The following is an 18,458-nucleotide window of genomic DNA, read 5'->3' as shown; positions in this document are numbered from 1 at the left end:
ACAGGTGAGAAGCGGGACTATTAATATCGTGATGTCGGTGTCCATAGGAGTCTCAACAGTGTTGCGTCAATCGCAACATCTTTATATATCAATTAATCTGCTTCCTAAATTAACCTAAACCTATACCCGGAAAGAGTTAACGGCTGGAAGAGTTAAACATTTGGGAGAGATGACTCTCGTTACTGGGTCTGCAAACAGCGCCCAAGACTTGACAGGTAACCACAATTATTAATCACAACGCCAACAGATTACCGCGTGCAATCGGTTCGTGGTCACAACCTCCCCATGCCAAACGTCTTCTTCGCCTCAGCAAAAAATCTCAGCATCCTTGTATCAGCGCTGGTTAGGACAGAGTGAGAATGGCAACTTTCCGGAGGCGCATCATGTAATTAAAGAACTCCGTTCGTTCATCTTGGACCTCTCTTGACTTATGAATGCTTGAAAAGATGATCTGCACCTGATATCTAGGTATATTCGACAAAGCCATCAACAGTAAGTCAGCGAATGAAACGCAGAGTGAAGAGGCCTTGTGTATCCCATTTTCTAAGGTGCCGTAGAAGGAAAGCCACAACTTCGCTATGGCAGCTAAGTCGACTTAACAGCGCTTGACCCAGTCAAAGAGCTAAGTTATATCACACAGTTTTGCTCCACTTAGCTGCTAGTATCAAGTGCTCGCATATATTCTTCCGATTATGAAGGTAATACCCTTGAGTGATCTTTATACTTGGATTCCTAGCTGGAAGAGCATTTCCCTTCAACGTGGTCACCTGTTCCACAACTACTTCAAAGCAAGACTTCGCCCAAAGAGGTGACATTTAGCATTTATGTCTCACTCATAGAGAAGCCAAACGTCTTGGTTACCGAATATGTCCTTACGCGTTTCAAAAAAAGATGTTTGTTTTCAACAACAAATCATACATCAGCACCCAGCCCATCAGTCGGGAAAACTGGTATCAGCATACTAAATGGCTCAACGCCCTTTTGGTTCTGATCATCCCCCTCGGTGATCTGACATATATGTCCCTATTGGGTTTCTCTTCGATGCTGTACAGCCGCGTTCGCTATTATCTACTACTTTGTGCCCAGCATCACAGTGAGTGTGGGGATGAATCCCAAATGAGGCTCTGAAACATGAATACAATCTTACCATATCATTTCTCAAAGACAGCTAGCTAATTCTAAAATACATGCTATCATCTTCTCTAGCCTCACTGTTCTTATAAGGCCGGCTTTCATCTCAGAGTCTATCTGGCTGCTGTGGTTACTGGTGCTGTAGAGGGCTCCATATACCGTTGGTCTCGTAAATATCGGGCCCATCACCGTTGCACCGGCACAGTCAAGGATACTCACTCTTTCCAAAAAAGCTTTCTCTACAGCCATCTTGTTTGGATGATCATGAAGCAAGGCCCGAAGTGCACTGGCCGTACCGATATCAGCGACCTGAACGAGGACCCGGTTCTCATGAGGCACCATATCCACTACCTGAAGTGCCTCGTCGTCATGGCCATTCTTTTCCCAATCATGGTCTGTGGTATCGGCTGGGGAGAATTTATGGGCGGCTTCATTCGCAGTGGCGTCTTTCGATGCTCTTTTGTTCAACAGGGAACCTTTTGCATTAATTCAGTTGCGCATTGGCTTGATGACCAGTCTTTCGACGATCGCAGATTGCCTCGCCGCCCATGTTGTCACAGCACTCATTACTCTTGGCAAGGGCTACCATAACTTCCACCACGAGTTCCCTTCTAATTATCACAACGCTTTTGATTGGTATCAACACGACCCTAGTAAATGGATGATATGGGTATGGAGGCCTTGCCTCCAATCTCAGGCATTCGGCGCCAACAAGATCGAAAAGGGACCGGTTCAAATGAGCCAGAAACAGCTCGATATTGCCGGATTTAAGACGGAATGGGATCTTCCCCTCGAGCAATTATCAGTTATTGACTGGGGCGATTGCAGCGCTTTGCACGCAAGTTTGCCGCATCTAGGAGTTATAGGAGAAAATTGCTTGTAGGAGGTTATCTAACTGACAAAAGTAACCGCACGGATTTCTACTGGCGCTGAAGCATTCTCACTATGGCATTGTACGCTGGCTTTGGGTTGTAACTGTCATCAAACAGAAGAGGTCTCGCAGCACTCTTCCAAGATTGCTACCGAATGTCAGCGAACACCATACATTATAAAGGTTGGTCTTTTTTCCATACCTTATCGCTTACTCCCCAGGTAGTGATACCAACACATTTAGGCACATTGAGGCATGCGCCCACAACAGCTGCATAATCGGCAGGCGGGGCGTTGTCAATGTCCAGCTCGGTAATGGCAATTTCGGAAACATGAGCAGTCGCGAGCGACTGAAGCGCACCTTCGATGTTGCTCGACATATTTGGAGCAAGATGGCTCTGAGAACCTTTGGAATTTTAGCAAACAGATCGGTTTCTTTTACACAACACATCACATACCTATGCCGTCGATTGGAATGCCCTGCCCGACCCATTGGTTGACCTTGTTGACCAATGCAGAAACCTTTCCCCATCCTTTGTTGTCCAAGTTGTAGTCGTTTATGTACAGCTTAGCAGCTGGATCGGCAGCCCGAGCCGCGCGGAAGGCAACGCCGACGTACGCCTCGCCCATAACATTCAAGAAAGTGTTGTTCCGGAGTGTGCCGTTATCGTTGAAAATCTCATTGACTACATCCTTTTGCGGCACCATCTTGTTAGTAAAGTTCTTGTAAGATTCACTAAGAGTGGAGACTCACCCAAGCCCTGATTTTGCCCCTGTATCGTCCAACAACTGTTCGAATATGAGTCTGGAGAACATTAGAAAGGACTTTCTCGTCCCTGATGTTCGACACCCACGTTGGCAACGCCGTGTGCCACAGCAGCGTGTGTCCGTGGATAGACTTGTTATTCGTTTGCGCCCAGTTGACAAGAAAGTCAGAATTTCCCCAAGAGAAATTGCCTCGGCTAGGCTCAGTCGCATCCCATTTCATTGAGTACTCCGGCGTAACCTGTCCAAAGTTTGCTTTGATGATGGCTTCTGTCTTCCCTTGTTGCATGATTCCATTGTCGGCGGAGACCCCGAAATAGAGTTTACCCCTTTTCTTGAAGAGCTCGTCGATGCTGATGGGTGACTGACGTTCCACAAGGCCATTTGAACGCGATTGATGATAACTTGAGGGCGCGATGCCCAATGGCGTGGCAAGAGCGGCCAGCGGCGCGAGAACAATTGCCAGAAAAACTTTCATGACTTTAAGGAGTGACTCTAAAAACGAAAAAAACAACTAAGGGCGTGATCGATGACTGCGGTAAGAACTGAAATGTGCAATAAGAATTTCAAATGTGCAATAACACTAGCCACAAGTACCCTCTGAACTCAAATTGTGTCGCACTAGGCCTAAAACAGGAGGGTACATCATGATTACAGTTCTAGATTGTAGAACCTTACGTTATTACACATTTGCCACGTACCTCAGCAAAAAGAGACTTTGTGTGGTATAAATTATCAGTCATTCCCCATTTTCTTATACAAATTCTTACCGCATTCAAAACTTACGTTAACGTTACCGCAGTTGTTACTGCACTTTGAAAACTGCCTCCTTATTACCTATTACTACAATTGATTACTACAAATAATTTATTATGAAATTCAACTATCTTATTACAGTAGCTATATCTAGTGCTATTGTAGTAGGATATTAAGCTAGTAAAAATAAGGATGAGAGAGAGGTTATTAATAATAGTAGTACTATAACTGTACACTGAATATGTTGGAAGCTTCTCTCTGGTTCAAACCACCGTTTTCTATACCTCTTTTGCCTTGGTAAACGGCAATTTTGAGTATTATTAAGATGGCTTATAAACAATACACTTCTACAGCTATCTCGAAACCTCCTTATTGAGCAAAAAGTACTTATTTGTTTATTTATTTTATCCTGTGGTAGTAATCTTGGCTAATGGGCTGTTGTTTACTTTTTTCGTATTAGTCAATTAACTGTATCTCTAGTCTGGAATGAAGTTTTACTACACCTTGTAAAGCTTCATAAGGCATATGTTATTCCTTGTGGAGAAGCTGAAGTCTTAGGAGAAATTGAGGGTAATAAAAAACTAGGTAAATACTTTACTGGTTGTATTGGAGTAGTTGATGGTACGCTTGTTAGTGCACATATTCCTACTACTACTTAGGGGAAGTGGTGTAGTTGGAAGGGAATAGTTTCTTAAAATGTCTTTGTTGCTGTTCGTTTTGATGGTGGCTTTTCATTTGTATTTGTTGGAGCTGAAGGGTTAATCCATGATGCTAGTTTGATTAATTTTGTAAATATTAAAGGGTTTAAAGTCCTTGAAGGCTGGTATTTCTTAGGGGATGTAGGGTTTGGTGTCTGGAATGGTATTATTATTCCCTATTTAAAAACCCGTTACCATTTACAAGATTTTAGGGATATAAACAAACCACTAGAAATAGCTTAAGAGTTATATAATCTTTGGCATAGTCGTCTTTGAATGATTGTTGAGTAGGTATTTGGTTGCCTAAAACGGAAGTGGAAGATAATTGCCTCTTCAGCCCTAGAGTATAGCTTGAATATATAAGTGCAAATTATTTATGTAGTAATAGGCCTATATAACTTTTTACTTTACTATACTGAGGATAAGGGGTATAATAGTGATATAGAAAACTGGCTTAATGTAAATAAAGTTGGTGAAAGGGCTGATAGGTGGTGTTTAGGTTAAAGTATGGGACAAATTCGTGAGAAGATAGCTAAAGCAATGTGGGAATAGTGGTAGGCGCAAGAGAAGTAGGAATTACTATAACTGATTACTATAATTCATACTTCTTCCCTTCAGATATCCTCTGCTATCTCTCTAACGAAATCAAAGTTGTAAGCTTGTATAGCCTTATGAGCTATACCAGAAACCTTCTTCTAAGAGGTTGGGTATACCTTAATAGGTAGCTGAAGCTGGAGATAAAGCGGTAAAACCTCCTATAGAGGCTTAAAAGCCTTTATCATTAAGCAACTAAATCCTATAGTTGCCTCTGAGTTAAGAGTAACTCTATTCTACATCTTTGTAGGACTAGGAAGAATCTTCTCTTGAGAGGATAGAGTAAGAGAGCCTTGAACCTATATTTATATTAGTAATTTGTAGTAATTAGTTGTAGTAATCAGCTTACCTCTTTAATTAACTGCTTAATAGTTGGCTTAAAGTCCCAAGTTGAGCGGCGACGTTGAACAGTATAGAGGAAACCTCTACTCTGCTGACCTATAGCAGGGCGGTGTTGGAGAGCAAATTGCCTAAAAAATAATTAATTAGTAAAGTCTATTAGTTATTAAATTTTAATTTTATTTACTTCTTTTTTTGGTGGAAATAGGAGATAATTTTCAAGAGTTTATGGTCTCTAGAGGTAGAGACCTTCCAATGCTTAGTCAGGACTAACCAGAGAAGAGATTCCTCTTTTGTGAAGATATCTGTAGCAGCTGGCAGACTTTGACTAGGCTGAAGAAAGCTTGCTTTAGAAGTAACTTTAAGGTAGATAGAAGGTTGAACCTTCAGGTAATAGACCTTAGCAAAAAGCTGGTCAAGAGCTGTATGCTAGTAGTTGGTTATATAGTGGTACTCTTGGCGGATAAGATCCTAGTTTTATTAGCGATTTGTAGTAATTTTTTGTAGTAATTACTTACCTCCTCACGTTTAGTAATAAGTGCTTGTATCTTTTGCTGGATGTTGATGCTTTTGATAGAAGAAGAACTAACCTTAAAGTTATGGTAATCTTCAAGATCAGCTAGCTTTTCTTCCATTTGCTCTTCCAGGCCAAGAAAAGGAATCTCCTCCTAGTTATTGTTGTCGTCGTCATTCTGGATAACTTGATTATTATTATTAACCTAGACAGGGGCTTGGCTCCCAGAAGGGGCCTAATGAAGACCAAGTTGTGCAGCAATAATTCCTGGATAGTTGCCCTTTGTTTGCCTATTTTTAAGGTTAAAAATAAGTATAAAATAGATAAAAGGAAGGTTACTTATGCTATAGTGGTAATGTTATTAATTACCTTGGCCTCTATATTGGCCTTGACTGAAGCTGTACTATTGATATATGGCTGGGACTTCTTGAGAGTAGTTAGCTTGCGATTTTTCTGGGCAGTGAAGGACTTTTTAGCCTTCTTAAGCTCTTTTATTTCCTCTGTTATTTCCTTAATGTGCTCGCGAGCTTTTTTGGTGTGCGTATTCTCAGAGTAGCTGTCATTGGCCTTCCGCTTTATGCTAGTACTAGAGCCTAGTGGGCGGCCTAGAGAAATATTAGTTAGGTTACTACAATTGATTACTACAAATAGATAGATATAAACAGACCTTGTGAAGGCTGAGAGGAAGACATCCTCAATGGTGGGTAAGAAACTAAATAAAAGTTAGAATACTTTTAGAATAAATAAAATAATTAGTTTTTTATTTTTAAATTGATTTTTTTTTAGAGTTGTTGTTGTTATTGTTAAAGAAGAAAAAGTAAAGTTGAAAAAAAAGAAAAGGTGAAAATAGGTTGAAAATAATAAGTGGGATAATTGTGAATTACTTTATTTTTTGTACCTTTTTTAACTGTCAATTACACTTGCCTTACTTATATTCTTTTACCTATTTTCTCTTTTTCTTTTTTTTTAACTTTACTTTTTTTTCTTTAATAATAATAATAATAATAATAATAACTTCTGTAAGTTATTTCTTTTTTTATTCTATTTTTCTTAAAAATTACTAATTATTTAGACCTATTGTAATGCTAGTAGCCCAAGCTTTCTGCAAGTGCCCTTCAAAAAAGGGTGCTAAAAAGCCTCTTGTGAAGAAGAATAGCGCTAAAAAGTCCCTTGTTGCTAAAGCCCTAGTGAAGAAACCCCTGGCTAAGAAGGCTACCAAAAAAACGCCTAAGAAGGTTGTAGCTACTCCTCTAAAGAAAAGACACTGGAAGGCTGGTAGTAAGTACTTGTTTGATTACTATAAGTGATTGCTATAATGCTAATTTACTTCTAGCTGTTGTTCTTTGCGAAATCCGTAAGTATTAGAAGTTAACTGACCTTCTGATGGCAAAGGTACCCTTTTAACGTTTTTGCAAAGAGATTATATACGATGTTTCTTAACAAGATGACCTTTGCTTTCAGAAGGCAGCTATTCTTATACTCCAGGAGGCTGCTGAGACTCATCTTATAGCTATGTTTGAAGGTATGTAATTACTATAATTGATTACTATAATAATTAACCTATATCTTTCTAGCTATCTAGTTAGCTGCTATCTATGCTAAGAGAGTTACTATTATGAAGAAGGATATAGACTGTGTTAAGTCTATTCTTCTTGCTGCAGAGCTAATGGGCAAAGACTGGTACTATTATCAACCTTCTCCAAAGTCCTTTTGGTCTCTTAGACAAGAGCCATCTGGTTCTAGTTCTGGTTTAGGTAAAGGAAAAGGAAAAACTGGCCTAACTGCTGCACAAAAGCTTGCACTTAAGCAGCGCCGCGAAAGGCTTCAGGAAGAGAACCGCAGTCCGACAAGGCTTCAGGAAGAGAACCGCAGTCCGATAGTTGAGGGAGATACTACAGGAGGAAATGAGAATGCTACTTAAGAGACATTTCTATAAGTAGGCTAGTACTAGGGATTATTATAAAGGATTACTACAAATAGAAAGATCCTACTACTAGTGCCTAACTTCCTGCTTATAAACCTCTATATAATACGTCTTCTTTAACTTATTGCTTGGTAGTAAATTCTAATACCTTGCTCTTGAAACTACTAGTTTCTTCTCTTTTGTTATTAATCGGTTTGAAACAACTAAATAAACGTCATGATTAAGATCTTTTTTAAACCTTGCAAGGTCTTCTATTGCCTTATTAACCTCAGCTTCTTCTTGTGATGGTTGCCTTTTTTCTTTTTCTTTCTCCTGTAGCTTTAACTCTAGTACCTTCTTTTTACTACTAGAGTATTTGTTCCTAAGTTCTTGTATTGATTTACCAATATAGGCGTTAGCCTTAGCAGTAGTAAGTCTCTTTTTTGGTGACTTGTTGTTACTAATAGGGATATACTGTTGCCGGAATTGTCTGTTGGATTGCTGGTTTTGTGAAAATGTAGGAGTACTGAGAAATGATGTAGACGACTGTGATGGTGTATGAAGAGACTGATTTTCCTGTATATCTCCCAAGTTATTGTCATCGTTTCTGTCGTCTTTCTCATTCTCATCTGCCTCAGAGTCAGTCTCCTGGCCATATATAACCTTATTAACTGATGATATAGCGCCGCCCTTCTTAGTGTTTGTACCCTATATCTCTTCATATAGATCTGGCGGTCCTAACCCTTTTTCAAAAACCCACTTGTGCTTTGGGTAGGTAATTAAGAAGTTCTCTCTTGCCTTATTACTACAAGAGACCTTTCCACTGTCTTCATCAAACGTATTACTTGACTTATAGGTAATAGACGTCTAGATAGAAAACCTCTTTTTCTTACCATCATACTTGTTTTTTATCTGCTTACTAGTTATAGGACTAGTAAACCAGCCCTCAATATTGATTTGTGCTGTAAGATCTTTAAAGACTGGCTTTTTTGTAGTAGCTTTGTTGGTGTTGAGGTTTTTGTTGTGGTATAGATTGAGAAGCTTCTCCATAAAGCGATGGGTAAGCTCTGAAGTCTAAACAGTATGAGAGCGTGTTGGTATTTGTTGACTAGATGAATCTTCAGGAAAAGGCGATATACTGCTTGAGGATTTGTTGTCAACTTCGTTATGTTCTTTGTTGTCATCTTTATTGTAGACTTCAGTAACGTCTTGAGTAACCTCTTCGTTAAGCCATTGCTTCTTTACTGGCTTTCTTCCTGACCGACGTGGTGGGTCCTTTTGTTTGTTGGCAGTAGAGGCTGGGGTAATTGGTTGAACAACAATAGAGCCCTCTGTATTAATAGAAAGCCCTTCTTTGTTTTGCTAGTTACTCATTATAGAGGTATAGGTAATTGTAGTAATTATTTGTAGTAATCTAATGAGAAATGATGATATAGATGGAAGTGAGGGGAAATAAAGCTTATTTAGCTTAGAGAAAGGGGAAAGCGGTGAGGATAATAACCTCCACAGGGATAATGGCAATATATTACCTAATTTAAGCCTTAATAATACAGGAAACTCTACTTAATTTCAACCTGAGGTATTTTTTACTACGGTACGGCCGTTACCGCACTTATAACGCAGTCATCGATCAGGCTCTAAAAGATAACTGGGTGTATGAAAATGAGAGTGTCGTTGAAGAATTGGCAACCCCCTCAGGCGATACTCGGTATTTAAAACTTACTTGCTATGAATAGTAAAGTTACTTTCGGTGGAGCCAATTCCGAGCTTCTGCGCTGGTTCCTTGGCAAAGAACTGCATTTCTGATATAGTGCTCTTAATTACCGCCGTTATCAACTTACAGGGAACGGGCATGGAGCCTCCGCTCCGACGGATATTCAGTGCGGAAGACCTGCACCATCTGTCACGGCCGTATCTTGGGGCTAGACATACTGCCGCGAAAGTTAGTTATACAAGTTCATCTGTTACTGTGACGTATTGACCATTTGCGCTGTTTTAGGGCAAATTAGCCGAGTTTAGCTGTCAACTATTCCGGACGAGCTTTGTACGCTGGACTGCGTCAGTTGACTATTTGCGCTGTGCCTCTTGGTATAGCAGAACCGCTCTTTTTGGACACCACGACAATCAAATGGAGAGATTATTAATCAAGAAATCTTTATCATGGAGATCTTCAGATTACAACAGCAAGTCGATTGTGACGGTCGTCAAGTGCAGCAGTAGGTTGACTATGGCTGAGCCCTCCGCCACGCCCTATTACAGTCAGGCGCTTCTGACTGGCGCAAGGTCGGTGAGTTCAGCCAATCACATCAGCGAGAGATTGGGACAGCGCGACCCAGCCCGAACAGCAACACTCGCGGCCTCACTGACGTTTCCTTATTGTGGGTTCTTCACTTTGAGCATTGATTTCCGACCTTGCTGTCAATAAGCTAGGGGCCAGCAAAGTTGTGTTGCTTGAATATCTCGGATAATGGTACAGCCCAATATTTACAGTTTATGGACCGAACATCATCAACCAACTCTGGATCGCCTACTTCGAGAGTGATAATTCTGTAATGAATGAGCAAGAAAGGATGAACGTTTGGGATGAAGCAACTACGCCTATTGCCTATTATGAATCACGTAGAATGCAACCGCAATCACGGGCGGACAGTTGGGATTCTCGGACTTACTAATCAGCGTTAATCTCCGGGATCGTTGACTGTAAAGTATTGACGTTCTTGGCGATGGCTGACCCGCAACTGCATATTGAAACCGGGCCACTGGACTATCTGAACCCCCACTTCTTTCCTTTCCCCCACAAGAAACACCATGTGCCCACGTATGCCACGGTACCGCCGGGGCTTCCGGGATTATGGTTTCCGTGACCCACACCACAGTCAACTGCTGCCGCAAAGACCGCGAGATTCCTCGCAGCAACGTGTTCTGGTCCCACAAAGTCATGGGTGAAGCCTTATTTCAGTTCTAGCATGAAAAATGAAGGCAGGGATCTTGTGAAGGAGATTCTCAGGCCGACTTAGGATGTATCGTTAGGTGTATTCATTATCTTTATGTGCATTGGTAAATAGTAGGTTGCTGCATATACACCTAGTATCAAGTGTCAACATGTCTATGTGACAGTTTTGCTCTCTCCTCTTCCAAAGAATACCAAACTTCATAACCTGTCACGGTTCAGCAGACGTCATGTCTTTGGTGATGCCCCCGGTATCAGAACACGATACAACTCTTTCGTTGCCTTGGACGCTACCAGCCAAGCCAGAAACTTGCTGAGTTTGTTTCGTGTCATGGAACACCCGCTTGCTGCGAGATTGTATTCTGGAATCGGAGTATCTGGTCCAGCCACGCGATAGACCACCGAGCAGTGGGCGAAGAGCTGGTAGCGCGATGACAATTATCTGCGTGGCGATTTCTGCTGAGCCAACGAGATCTATTACGGATTAGCTTATTTCAAGCAACTGTAATCGTGAAATAGTGAAGTATTTACAAGTCGAAAAGTCCCAGATAGATTGTACAGTTAGATAGAACCGCACGACGCTGATAATAACTGTGGCTGTGCCCAGGAGAAATATGCATAGTAATGCTCTCCTATCTTTCATCTGCAAGGCTTTTAGCCTGAGGATTCCGAACGGTAGCGCAAAAACTTGAAAACAGCCTCTTGTTAGCATTTCATATTTTGACTGGAATCTTTTTACCTACCAAGTAGTTCCGAGGTAATGCCAATTGACCAATTAATGTACATCGGCTCCGGACAGTTAGCCAATGTACAACTGGTGTTGCTATCCGCCCTGGAAAGTAATCAGAAACAAGTTCGAGATAATCAGTGCCATCGAAATAGCACGGAAAAGCCCAGAACCAGACCTACCAGTTTTTTGATACGTTAAGGCCACACCAGAATATATCCACGAAAAGAGTCGTAACCAATGCACAAGTGGTGTAGGCTGTGACAAGGTGGAGGCGCAGTCGTAAACTCTTCTCAGTTTCCGGGAACAGCTCGTAATAAAAAGCTAGTAGACTGAATCTTGGAAGGTAGAAGCCAACATCGAAAATAACTGAACTGGCAAACTTCCACTACACATTGAATTAAAGTGGATCCAAATTTTGTAGATTAATAGGGGGATACATACTCTGGCAAAGCCTTCATCAAAATACTCATCGGCAAAGGCATTGTAACCTAATGCTATTGTATAGGTATCTCCAACGACTAGTGTAACGAAGAACACAAGCGAGACAACAAGAAAGATCTCGGATAGCCAAAAAGACCATATCCTGTGCCATGTGCGTACTGCTAGTCGAGCGATGACAACGACGAAGGAGAGAGCGACAAGAACCCATTCAGCAATCTAGATGCAATGTTAATAGCCACTGGCGTATGCATGCGTGTGGATGACGTACTAGGAAACCTTTCGGGTTCATGCTGAGATTCTTCAATGGCTAGTTTGGTAGCTCCAAAGGACAAAGCCGCGTACGCTGGCTGCCACAATCAAGAAGTGTCCACCTAGAAGTTGGATGAGATGATGCTGGCGAATGGTGAAGATCGCACCCAAGTCTATCAAGAATAGACCTAGAAGCTCCTTGAATCGTTTTCAGTATCGGGTGTGATAACCAGCCAAAACCAGAAAAGAAAGAAAAAAATAGAAAGAAAAAAGAGTAAGAAAAAAGAGAGAGAATAAAAAGGCCCTGGTTTTGATGGGGACTGAGGGCGAGAAATAATTGCAAAGTGGAACGTAGGGGCCAAGCCAAGTGTGATCAGGTAAGGAAGAAATCCTCCGACAATGTCTAGTGACATACCAAGATAGGGTGATCACAGAACTGTCATTCTCTATTCTTTGTTGAAGGTTCTGCTGGATAAGCGAGACATTTCCGCGTTTGTAAAGGCAGGCGAAACAAGCTTTCAACGAGTTAAATCTGACAGGTGCGTCTTCCCATTCCCCAGAGGCCCATGCCCACAGGCGCGAAAATCGCTGGTTGCAAGCGTACGAGTCAAACATGTAACGTATGCGGCCTAGCCGCTCTAGCATCAGCTCCAGCCCAAGCCACCAATCGCATATGATCTAGATTCCAGAACACTGCATTACTAGCTGTGTGCTATCACATCTCCGGAAAAAACATTGTTCTCTGTTAAGCGTTGCCACCACACACTGTTGGATTTAGTGACAGGTGTGGAAGCCCACATGGACGTGGTTCCCGAGCTAAGGTGCCAAGGACATGGCCCAGGCTCTTGGATCTCAGCCCTAGGAAGAGTGGTTTTGTATGGAAGTATGGGGAGGGCAGAGGCTCTGTTGGGTCTCAAAGCTCTAGGCTTGGCATGCGCCTCATGCCCAGAACCTCGGTCCCATCAGCCGCAAATATGTGAGCTACCGGCTGGCAAACCTGTCGCTTTACGGCTCGGGGTGGCTTGTCAGCGTGTAATACCATTAGTGGATTAAGCAGGAACTCACTGAACTCTTATATCTAATCCCAGGGATTCTTCCCGAGTTCCACCGCAAACACAGAACCGCCGCTATCTCTAGCACTATAGAAATGGCCCGTTCTAATTGTCAGGCTTCATCGACGCCCGCTTCATTGAGTCTTCCAAGGGTAATTGCCAGCAGGTCATAAGAACAGTGTATCAGTTTAGCAACTAACAGACAAGAAGGTTGATGTGACTCAAATGCTCGGCTTGTGAAACTACATTCGAAAGAAATAGGTGACAGATCTCGCCAACCTTGATGCAACCGATATATCTTTGAGCTAGATGCTTAGATAAGAAGGCTGATTATTCTGGGATGAGGGCGGCGCCAGGGTGTTGTTCCAATTGGTTTCTAACCATTAAAACAACCTTCAAAGCTGCTGATTTGACCCGCTACAAATACCCACTCAAGTATTGTCCTTTTTCGTAGAATTACGCCGAATACCGCCTTTTCTTCCAAGCGCTGACACAAACAGTGCCATGTCAATTGTCTGAAAACGCTATAACAGCTATATTTCAACAATCAGTATCTCAACATACGCATTTAGTAGAAATATTCTAAAAAAAATCAGATAAGTGCCTTACGCGAAACAATATAGTAAACGCTATATTCATTCAGCTTTGCTGCTTTTTTTCCCCCGCTAATGGGCAGTCCTAATAAGTCGTAGGTGCTCTTCAGCTGAGATTATAGTGGGCTACAGTGGATAATATAGTGGCGTTAAGGGCCAAGGTGGCGCACTAAAATGGGTTTTCGGACTTTTGACATGACATTGTAAGTAATCTACAGAGAGCCTCAGCGCCAGTTGACAAAACATTTCATTCGAACACGGTGAAGAAAGAGATGCAACAATGCAATTGTCTTGATTTCAATGATGGCCTAATTCGGGAACCTAGGGAGATAACGCATCCTGCTTAGGGTTTGCGAAGTAATAAGCAGAAACATCTTAGACGAGTCGATGATTCTTGAGATGGCGGTTTGTGATCCCCTGCAAACACATCGGCTGCCAGCTTTCCTCAAAAGCAACATGTCCCCCACCCTCACGAATCAGCCAAGAAGATTTGGGATAAGTCAAGTCACCCCCTTCTGGGCACCCCACCCTTGTGGGCACCCCTTTTACACCAAAACTGCTCTTTTTCACCATAGCTTTATCTTAGTCAGCTTATTAATTAAAAATCTAAGAAGATTATAGCTTATACAAAATAACTTATTTTAATATATATAGTCGCTATATCTAGTTATTACCCTATGTTAGTCTAAAACTAAAGCTTAAGCCTAAAAGCTCAGATCTGTTAAGGTTTACACGTATTATACCAATATCTATTAACAAAAAGAAACTTTAGATAAAACTATACTATAAGTATATGTAACTAAGTCTAAAATAGTATATAAGTACTTTATTTAACTTATATTATAGCGTTATATTATATAAATTTATAATAATGTATTTGATAAGAAACTTCTTTTTAAAGAGAATAGTTATATTATTTATTATAAATATATATTTAAAATACTTATCTTAAAAGTAAATACAAATTTTAACTTTAGTATATATAGTATATTTATATATAGAACTTTAGTTTTATAAAACCTTTTTTCATAAAGTATTAGTGGTTTTAAAAGCATTAGTAAATTACTGGTGTGTTAGTAATATACTTATTTTAATGCTATTACTAAGCACTAAGGCTATTTAGGTATCTAAAAGCCTATTTATAGCTAAACCCTAGCAATTCTGTATAAGTTATAATTTTCTTGGATTTTTAATTAGTAAGCTGACTAAGATAAAGCTATAGTGAAAAAGAGCAGTTTTGGTGTAAAAGGGGTGCCCACAAGGGTGGGGTGCCCAGAAGGGGGTGACTTGACTTATGCTCTACAAAATATGTATTGCTAAGAGTTTTGTCAACTTTTGACTCTTTGCAGCAAGCTGGGGCCAAGAAGGCTCAACAGATACGTTTGTGGACGTGTATAGAAATTCTCAATCATATAGACGGCTCCATGCCTCGGCATTGTCAGTCACTGAACTGGTCTAATCATCGGAAATACATTTCAATACCAAAGCTGTTAAAGCTTCGCTTTGGGCTGAATAGCAAAATAAGTTTGCAACGAAGCTAAGACTTCAACCTTTCTCTTAGGGAATAGATTATTGACGGTAAGTTGCTACTAGCTCGTGGATTTTATCCAGTTACAGTTTACATAAACCCGAAAACATGTCGTTTCATACTGCTCCCTGAACTTCCGTGTGGTGTAGACTTCTCAGCAAATGGAGAACATAGCACGTAATTATGTCATTAGTGCTGCAAGTCCAACTCGACCTACAACCTCGCGATGCTTTCTCCAAATATCAGCAAGCTTTGGCATTGGTGCGACTCCAACCACCGAAGTAGTGCGTAAGCTAACACGTGGCTAAGTAGGTGCGCTCCCACGTCACGTAGCACCTATGGGGCCTAGCTTTGCACCCCATGTTGACTATCTTTCAAGCTCATTAACTTGGGGTCTGGATCCTTGGCTGCTCTGTGCTGTGTACATGAAACCAAGCCTCAGTATCCACTGTCTCACCACAGGCCAAAGCGGACAGGGGTAGCCCAGGAACAGTAAACAAACCGAACATACTTCAACTGGGGATGGGAAACAGACAATAGTCGCCTAACTTTCTTTTTCCGCTTTAGGTTGAGCAGATCTCCTCGGCCAGAACGTACTGCCAAGATCGTGGGTTCGATCTAGTAAGGATCAATAGCTACGCGTAATATACGCATGATTAGAGCTTGACATAAGCTGCGTCTGTAAAAGCAAAAATTACGCCAGAGACACGCAATTGTGTATACGAAATTACGCAGGGACTTGCGTAGTATATTCAATTTGAGAAAAAAAAGTATGTACGAAGAAAAACTTGAGACCGCGCCCGTCAAGAATTTGTTGGCTTGGACAGAAACCCCCCCCCCCCCACGTTCGATGCTCTTACATGTAAGCAGCATCGTAGTATCCAGCGCTGCTGTAACTACTGCCCAGAATGCTCGAGATGGAGATGGCTGAGCTAAGCTTCTTGGAGAAGCTGGCGCGGGTGCCCTGTGATCCAATACCGGTGTTCTGGTACTCGCCAAAGAGAACGTTGCTGGTGCGATCGTCACCAGTGTTCCAGTTCTTCCAGCCAGCGGAGTTGATGACGCCCGTCATGCTTGTCTTCTGGAACACGACCTGGGCGAATTCCCTCCAGGGGCGGCCGAGATAGTAGGCTCCATCGGCAACAGTGTTTCCGGAAGCGGCTGCGACTGTGCAGCTGTTGAAGACGTAATACGACTTGTCAGATGCGCTTTGGCGACCATTGGCTGGTTCCCATTGTTAGTTTAGTTCAAGCAAAGGGTGAATGGTTTGGTAAATGTGCTCTTACCAGTAATGTAGCCAACGGAGCTGGCAACAACACGAAGGTCACACTTCTCGAACCAGCTCATGGCTTTTTGGCCGAAAATGAAATCGGTGGCACCCTGGATGAGGCACTTGGAGTACAACTGGTTGCCCTGCTGGCTAAGAACGGTGTCCTGGAAACCAGTAAACTGGCAGCCGTAGTATCCGCTGTCTGCGTACGCGCTTAGGGCCACAGCCTGGCTGCCCTTGCCGTAAGCGTTGGCGACGTTTACGTTATAGAGCTTGAAGTTCTTGGCTTTTACGCGAAGGGTAGCGCTTTCGTCGTTGTTGGAGCCGTCGGCCTGGCTCTTTTTGGCGGTGATGGTTACCTTGTTGCCGGAGTAGCTGCTCGTGTCCGCCGTGTAGCCGTAAATGGTCAGCTGAGCGGTCCGCGCGGGGACAAGAACCTGCTCGCTATAGGTGCCCTGGTCGATAAAAATACATTGCGTGCCAGAGGCAGAAGTAGAAAGGGCATCAACGGCCTTCTGAATAGTACCGTACTGGCCGTTGCCAGGTGACTTCTTGACAGTCAAGCAACCTGATGGCGCAGAAGTGCGGCTGGCTGCCAGCGCCGCCGTGACAAAGGTAAGAGTAGCGAGGAAAGACTTCATTTTTTTTATTTTATTTTTTGCGGTATTGTTAGAGAAAAGAAGGTGTCATTGGTTCGTCCCAAAGTTAATCCAAGAGAAGATCATCCGGGTTAGTGCCACGGGGCGATTTAGGTCTCTTTTATATACTTCAAACAAAAGGCCTCAAAGGCTTCAGCCACCGAGGGGCTGGACGAGAAAGCTGCGAGTTCTTCGTCCGACTTGTTTCTCCGCGTGTTCTGATGACCCCAGACCCCTCATGCAGTCCGGACATGATTGGTGGAGACGGACGTCGGCAGACAGGAGGCACTTCGTAGATTAAACCCGATTGAACAACCAATCCCGAGCCCTCGAACTTTAATATGGATATAGTGCTAGCTGGGATGCTGCCCAATGTGGCAATCCACGTATGTCGGAGGTTGACAATCCTGGAATCGAGCTTTCTAGACCGGCCACATCCTGTTGGCGGATTAAATTCGCCGGAACCCTCATTCAGCACATTGCGGAGGCTAGGTGCGGTGTATAGTTCATCGCAAAGCGAGTGGTGGAGCGGAGGAAAATTGCGCGGAGTGTGACGCAGCAGTCAGTCGGTAATGTCTAGTAATGCAGAAGGAATTATCCTTGGCATTGTTTCTAGAAAAGTACATCCTGTTGAGGCGAGGGAATCTACGAGTCAGACAGGAGAGGCAGCCTAAAACACCGTAGCATTCTCATATCTAGCAAGGGGAAAGGGGGTCTGTGGGTCGTCTGAACCGAGGTCAACGAAACATCTGGTCTCCCATGGTAGTTTAAAAACTCTAGATCAAGAAAACTTGGCACTCCAGTTACGAGTCCAAGAAATTTCGTCCAGGGAATCCAATCTTCTATTCTGCTTGTCGGTACCTGTATAGCGTATAGCAGCCGGCCCCGGAGCGACCGGGTCTGACAAGCTCACTGCGTCGGGACAGAAAATTAGTTTCGAGGCGGCTTCACTAAAACGTTTCCCCTTCGCCGTCATGCTTCCAGCCTTATGTCTTACGCACACTATGTTTGACCTTTGCAAGGCCAGTGGCAATGTCCACGACCTTAAAGGTATTAACTTCATACTCAATCGGGGGATGACTCATTGTGTAGGGTGCAGGGAGATCACCTGGTAAATACATATCCCGGTATTTTTCGATCTTCTTTCTATAATTCCGGAGCGTCATGATTTAAATGCGAGTTTTGCCTATGAATTTCGGTGGTTAACAGACTCACTCACCGCATTGCAGGTGCATTCACAGAGCCCAGTCATATGCAAGGTGCGCCAAAGGCCCAGTTATTCACAGCTTCTTCCACCAATCATAAACATGCGAGTGCAACCACTCCAAGCTCATGTGGTTGAAAAGCGTACATTGATGTTTACAGAAAAGGACGAGATCATCGTCGGTGAACTTGGCCTTTCGCACGTCTTAGTGCTCTGCTGTTGTTCACTAAAGC

General features: G+C 42.6%; 4 protein-coding genes across 4 annotated transcripts; 2 read left to right on the top strand and 2 right to left on the bottom strand.

The window, feature by feature from the left end:
• Positions 1-891: 891 nt before the first annotated feature.
• ColSpa_05202 (acyl-CoA desaturase) lies at positions 892-2,014 on the top strand (the record flags this gene model as incomplete). Its single annotated transcript, XM_049271414.1, has 4 exons — positions 892-1,003; positions 1,053-1,093; positions 1,207-1,531; positions 1,572-2,014. The coding sequence occupies 4 exons, from the start codon at positions 892-894 to the stop codon at positions 2,012-2,014; spliced, it is 921 nt and encodes a 306-aa protein (XP_049127371.1).
• Positions 2,015-2,051: 37 nt separating this feature from the next.
• Positions 2,052-3,244, bottom strand: ColSpa_05201 (endo-1,4-beta-xylanase; the record flags this gene model as incomplete). Its single annotated transcript, XM_049271413.1, has 4 exons — positions 2,052-2,150; positions 2,205-2,407; positions 2,460-2,724; positions 2,756-3,244. The coding sequence occupies 4 exons, from the start codon at positions 3,242-3,244 to the stop codon at positions 2,052-2,054; spliced, it is 1,056 nt and encodes a 351-aa protein (XP_049127370.1).
• A 3,505-nt stretch (positions 3,245-6,749) lies between these two features.
• Positions 6,750-7,177, top strand: ColSpa_05200 (uncharacterized protein; the record flags this gene model as incomplete). The annotated part of the gene is made up of 2 exons (XM_049271412.1): positions 6,750-6,970; positions 7,060-7,177. 2 exons carry the CDS (start codon positions 6,750-6,752, stop codon positions 7,175-7,177), a joined length of 339 nt encoding a protein of 112 aa, XP_049127369.1.
• An 8,792-nt stretch (positions 7,178-15,969) lies between these two features.
• ColSpa_05199 (pectinesterase) lies at positions 15,970-17,024 on the bottom strand (the record flags this gene model as incomplete). The annotated part of the gene is made up of 2 exons (XM_049271411.1): positions 15,970-16,337; positions 16,400-17,024. 2 exons carry the CDS (start codon positions 17,022-17,024, stop codon positions 15,970-15,972), a joined length of 993 nt encoding a protein of 330 aa, XP_049127368.1.
• Between the last annotated feature and the right edge of the window lie 1,434 nt (positions 17,025-18,458).

The sequence above is a fragment of the Colletotrichum spaethianum genome, assembly GCF_022836535.1.
Source record: "Colletotrichum spaethianum MAFF 239500 DNA, contig11, whole genome shotgun sequence".
NCBI lineage: Eukaryota > Fungi > Ascomycota > Sordariomycetes > Glomerellales > Glomerellaceae > Colletotrichum > Colletotrichum spaethianum.
The sequence above is the reverse complement of the archived record's forward strand: the minus strand, read 5'-3'. Positions and strand labels throughout refer to the sequence as shown.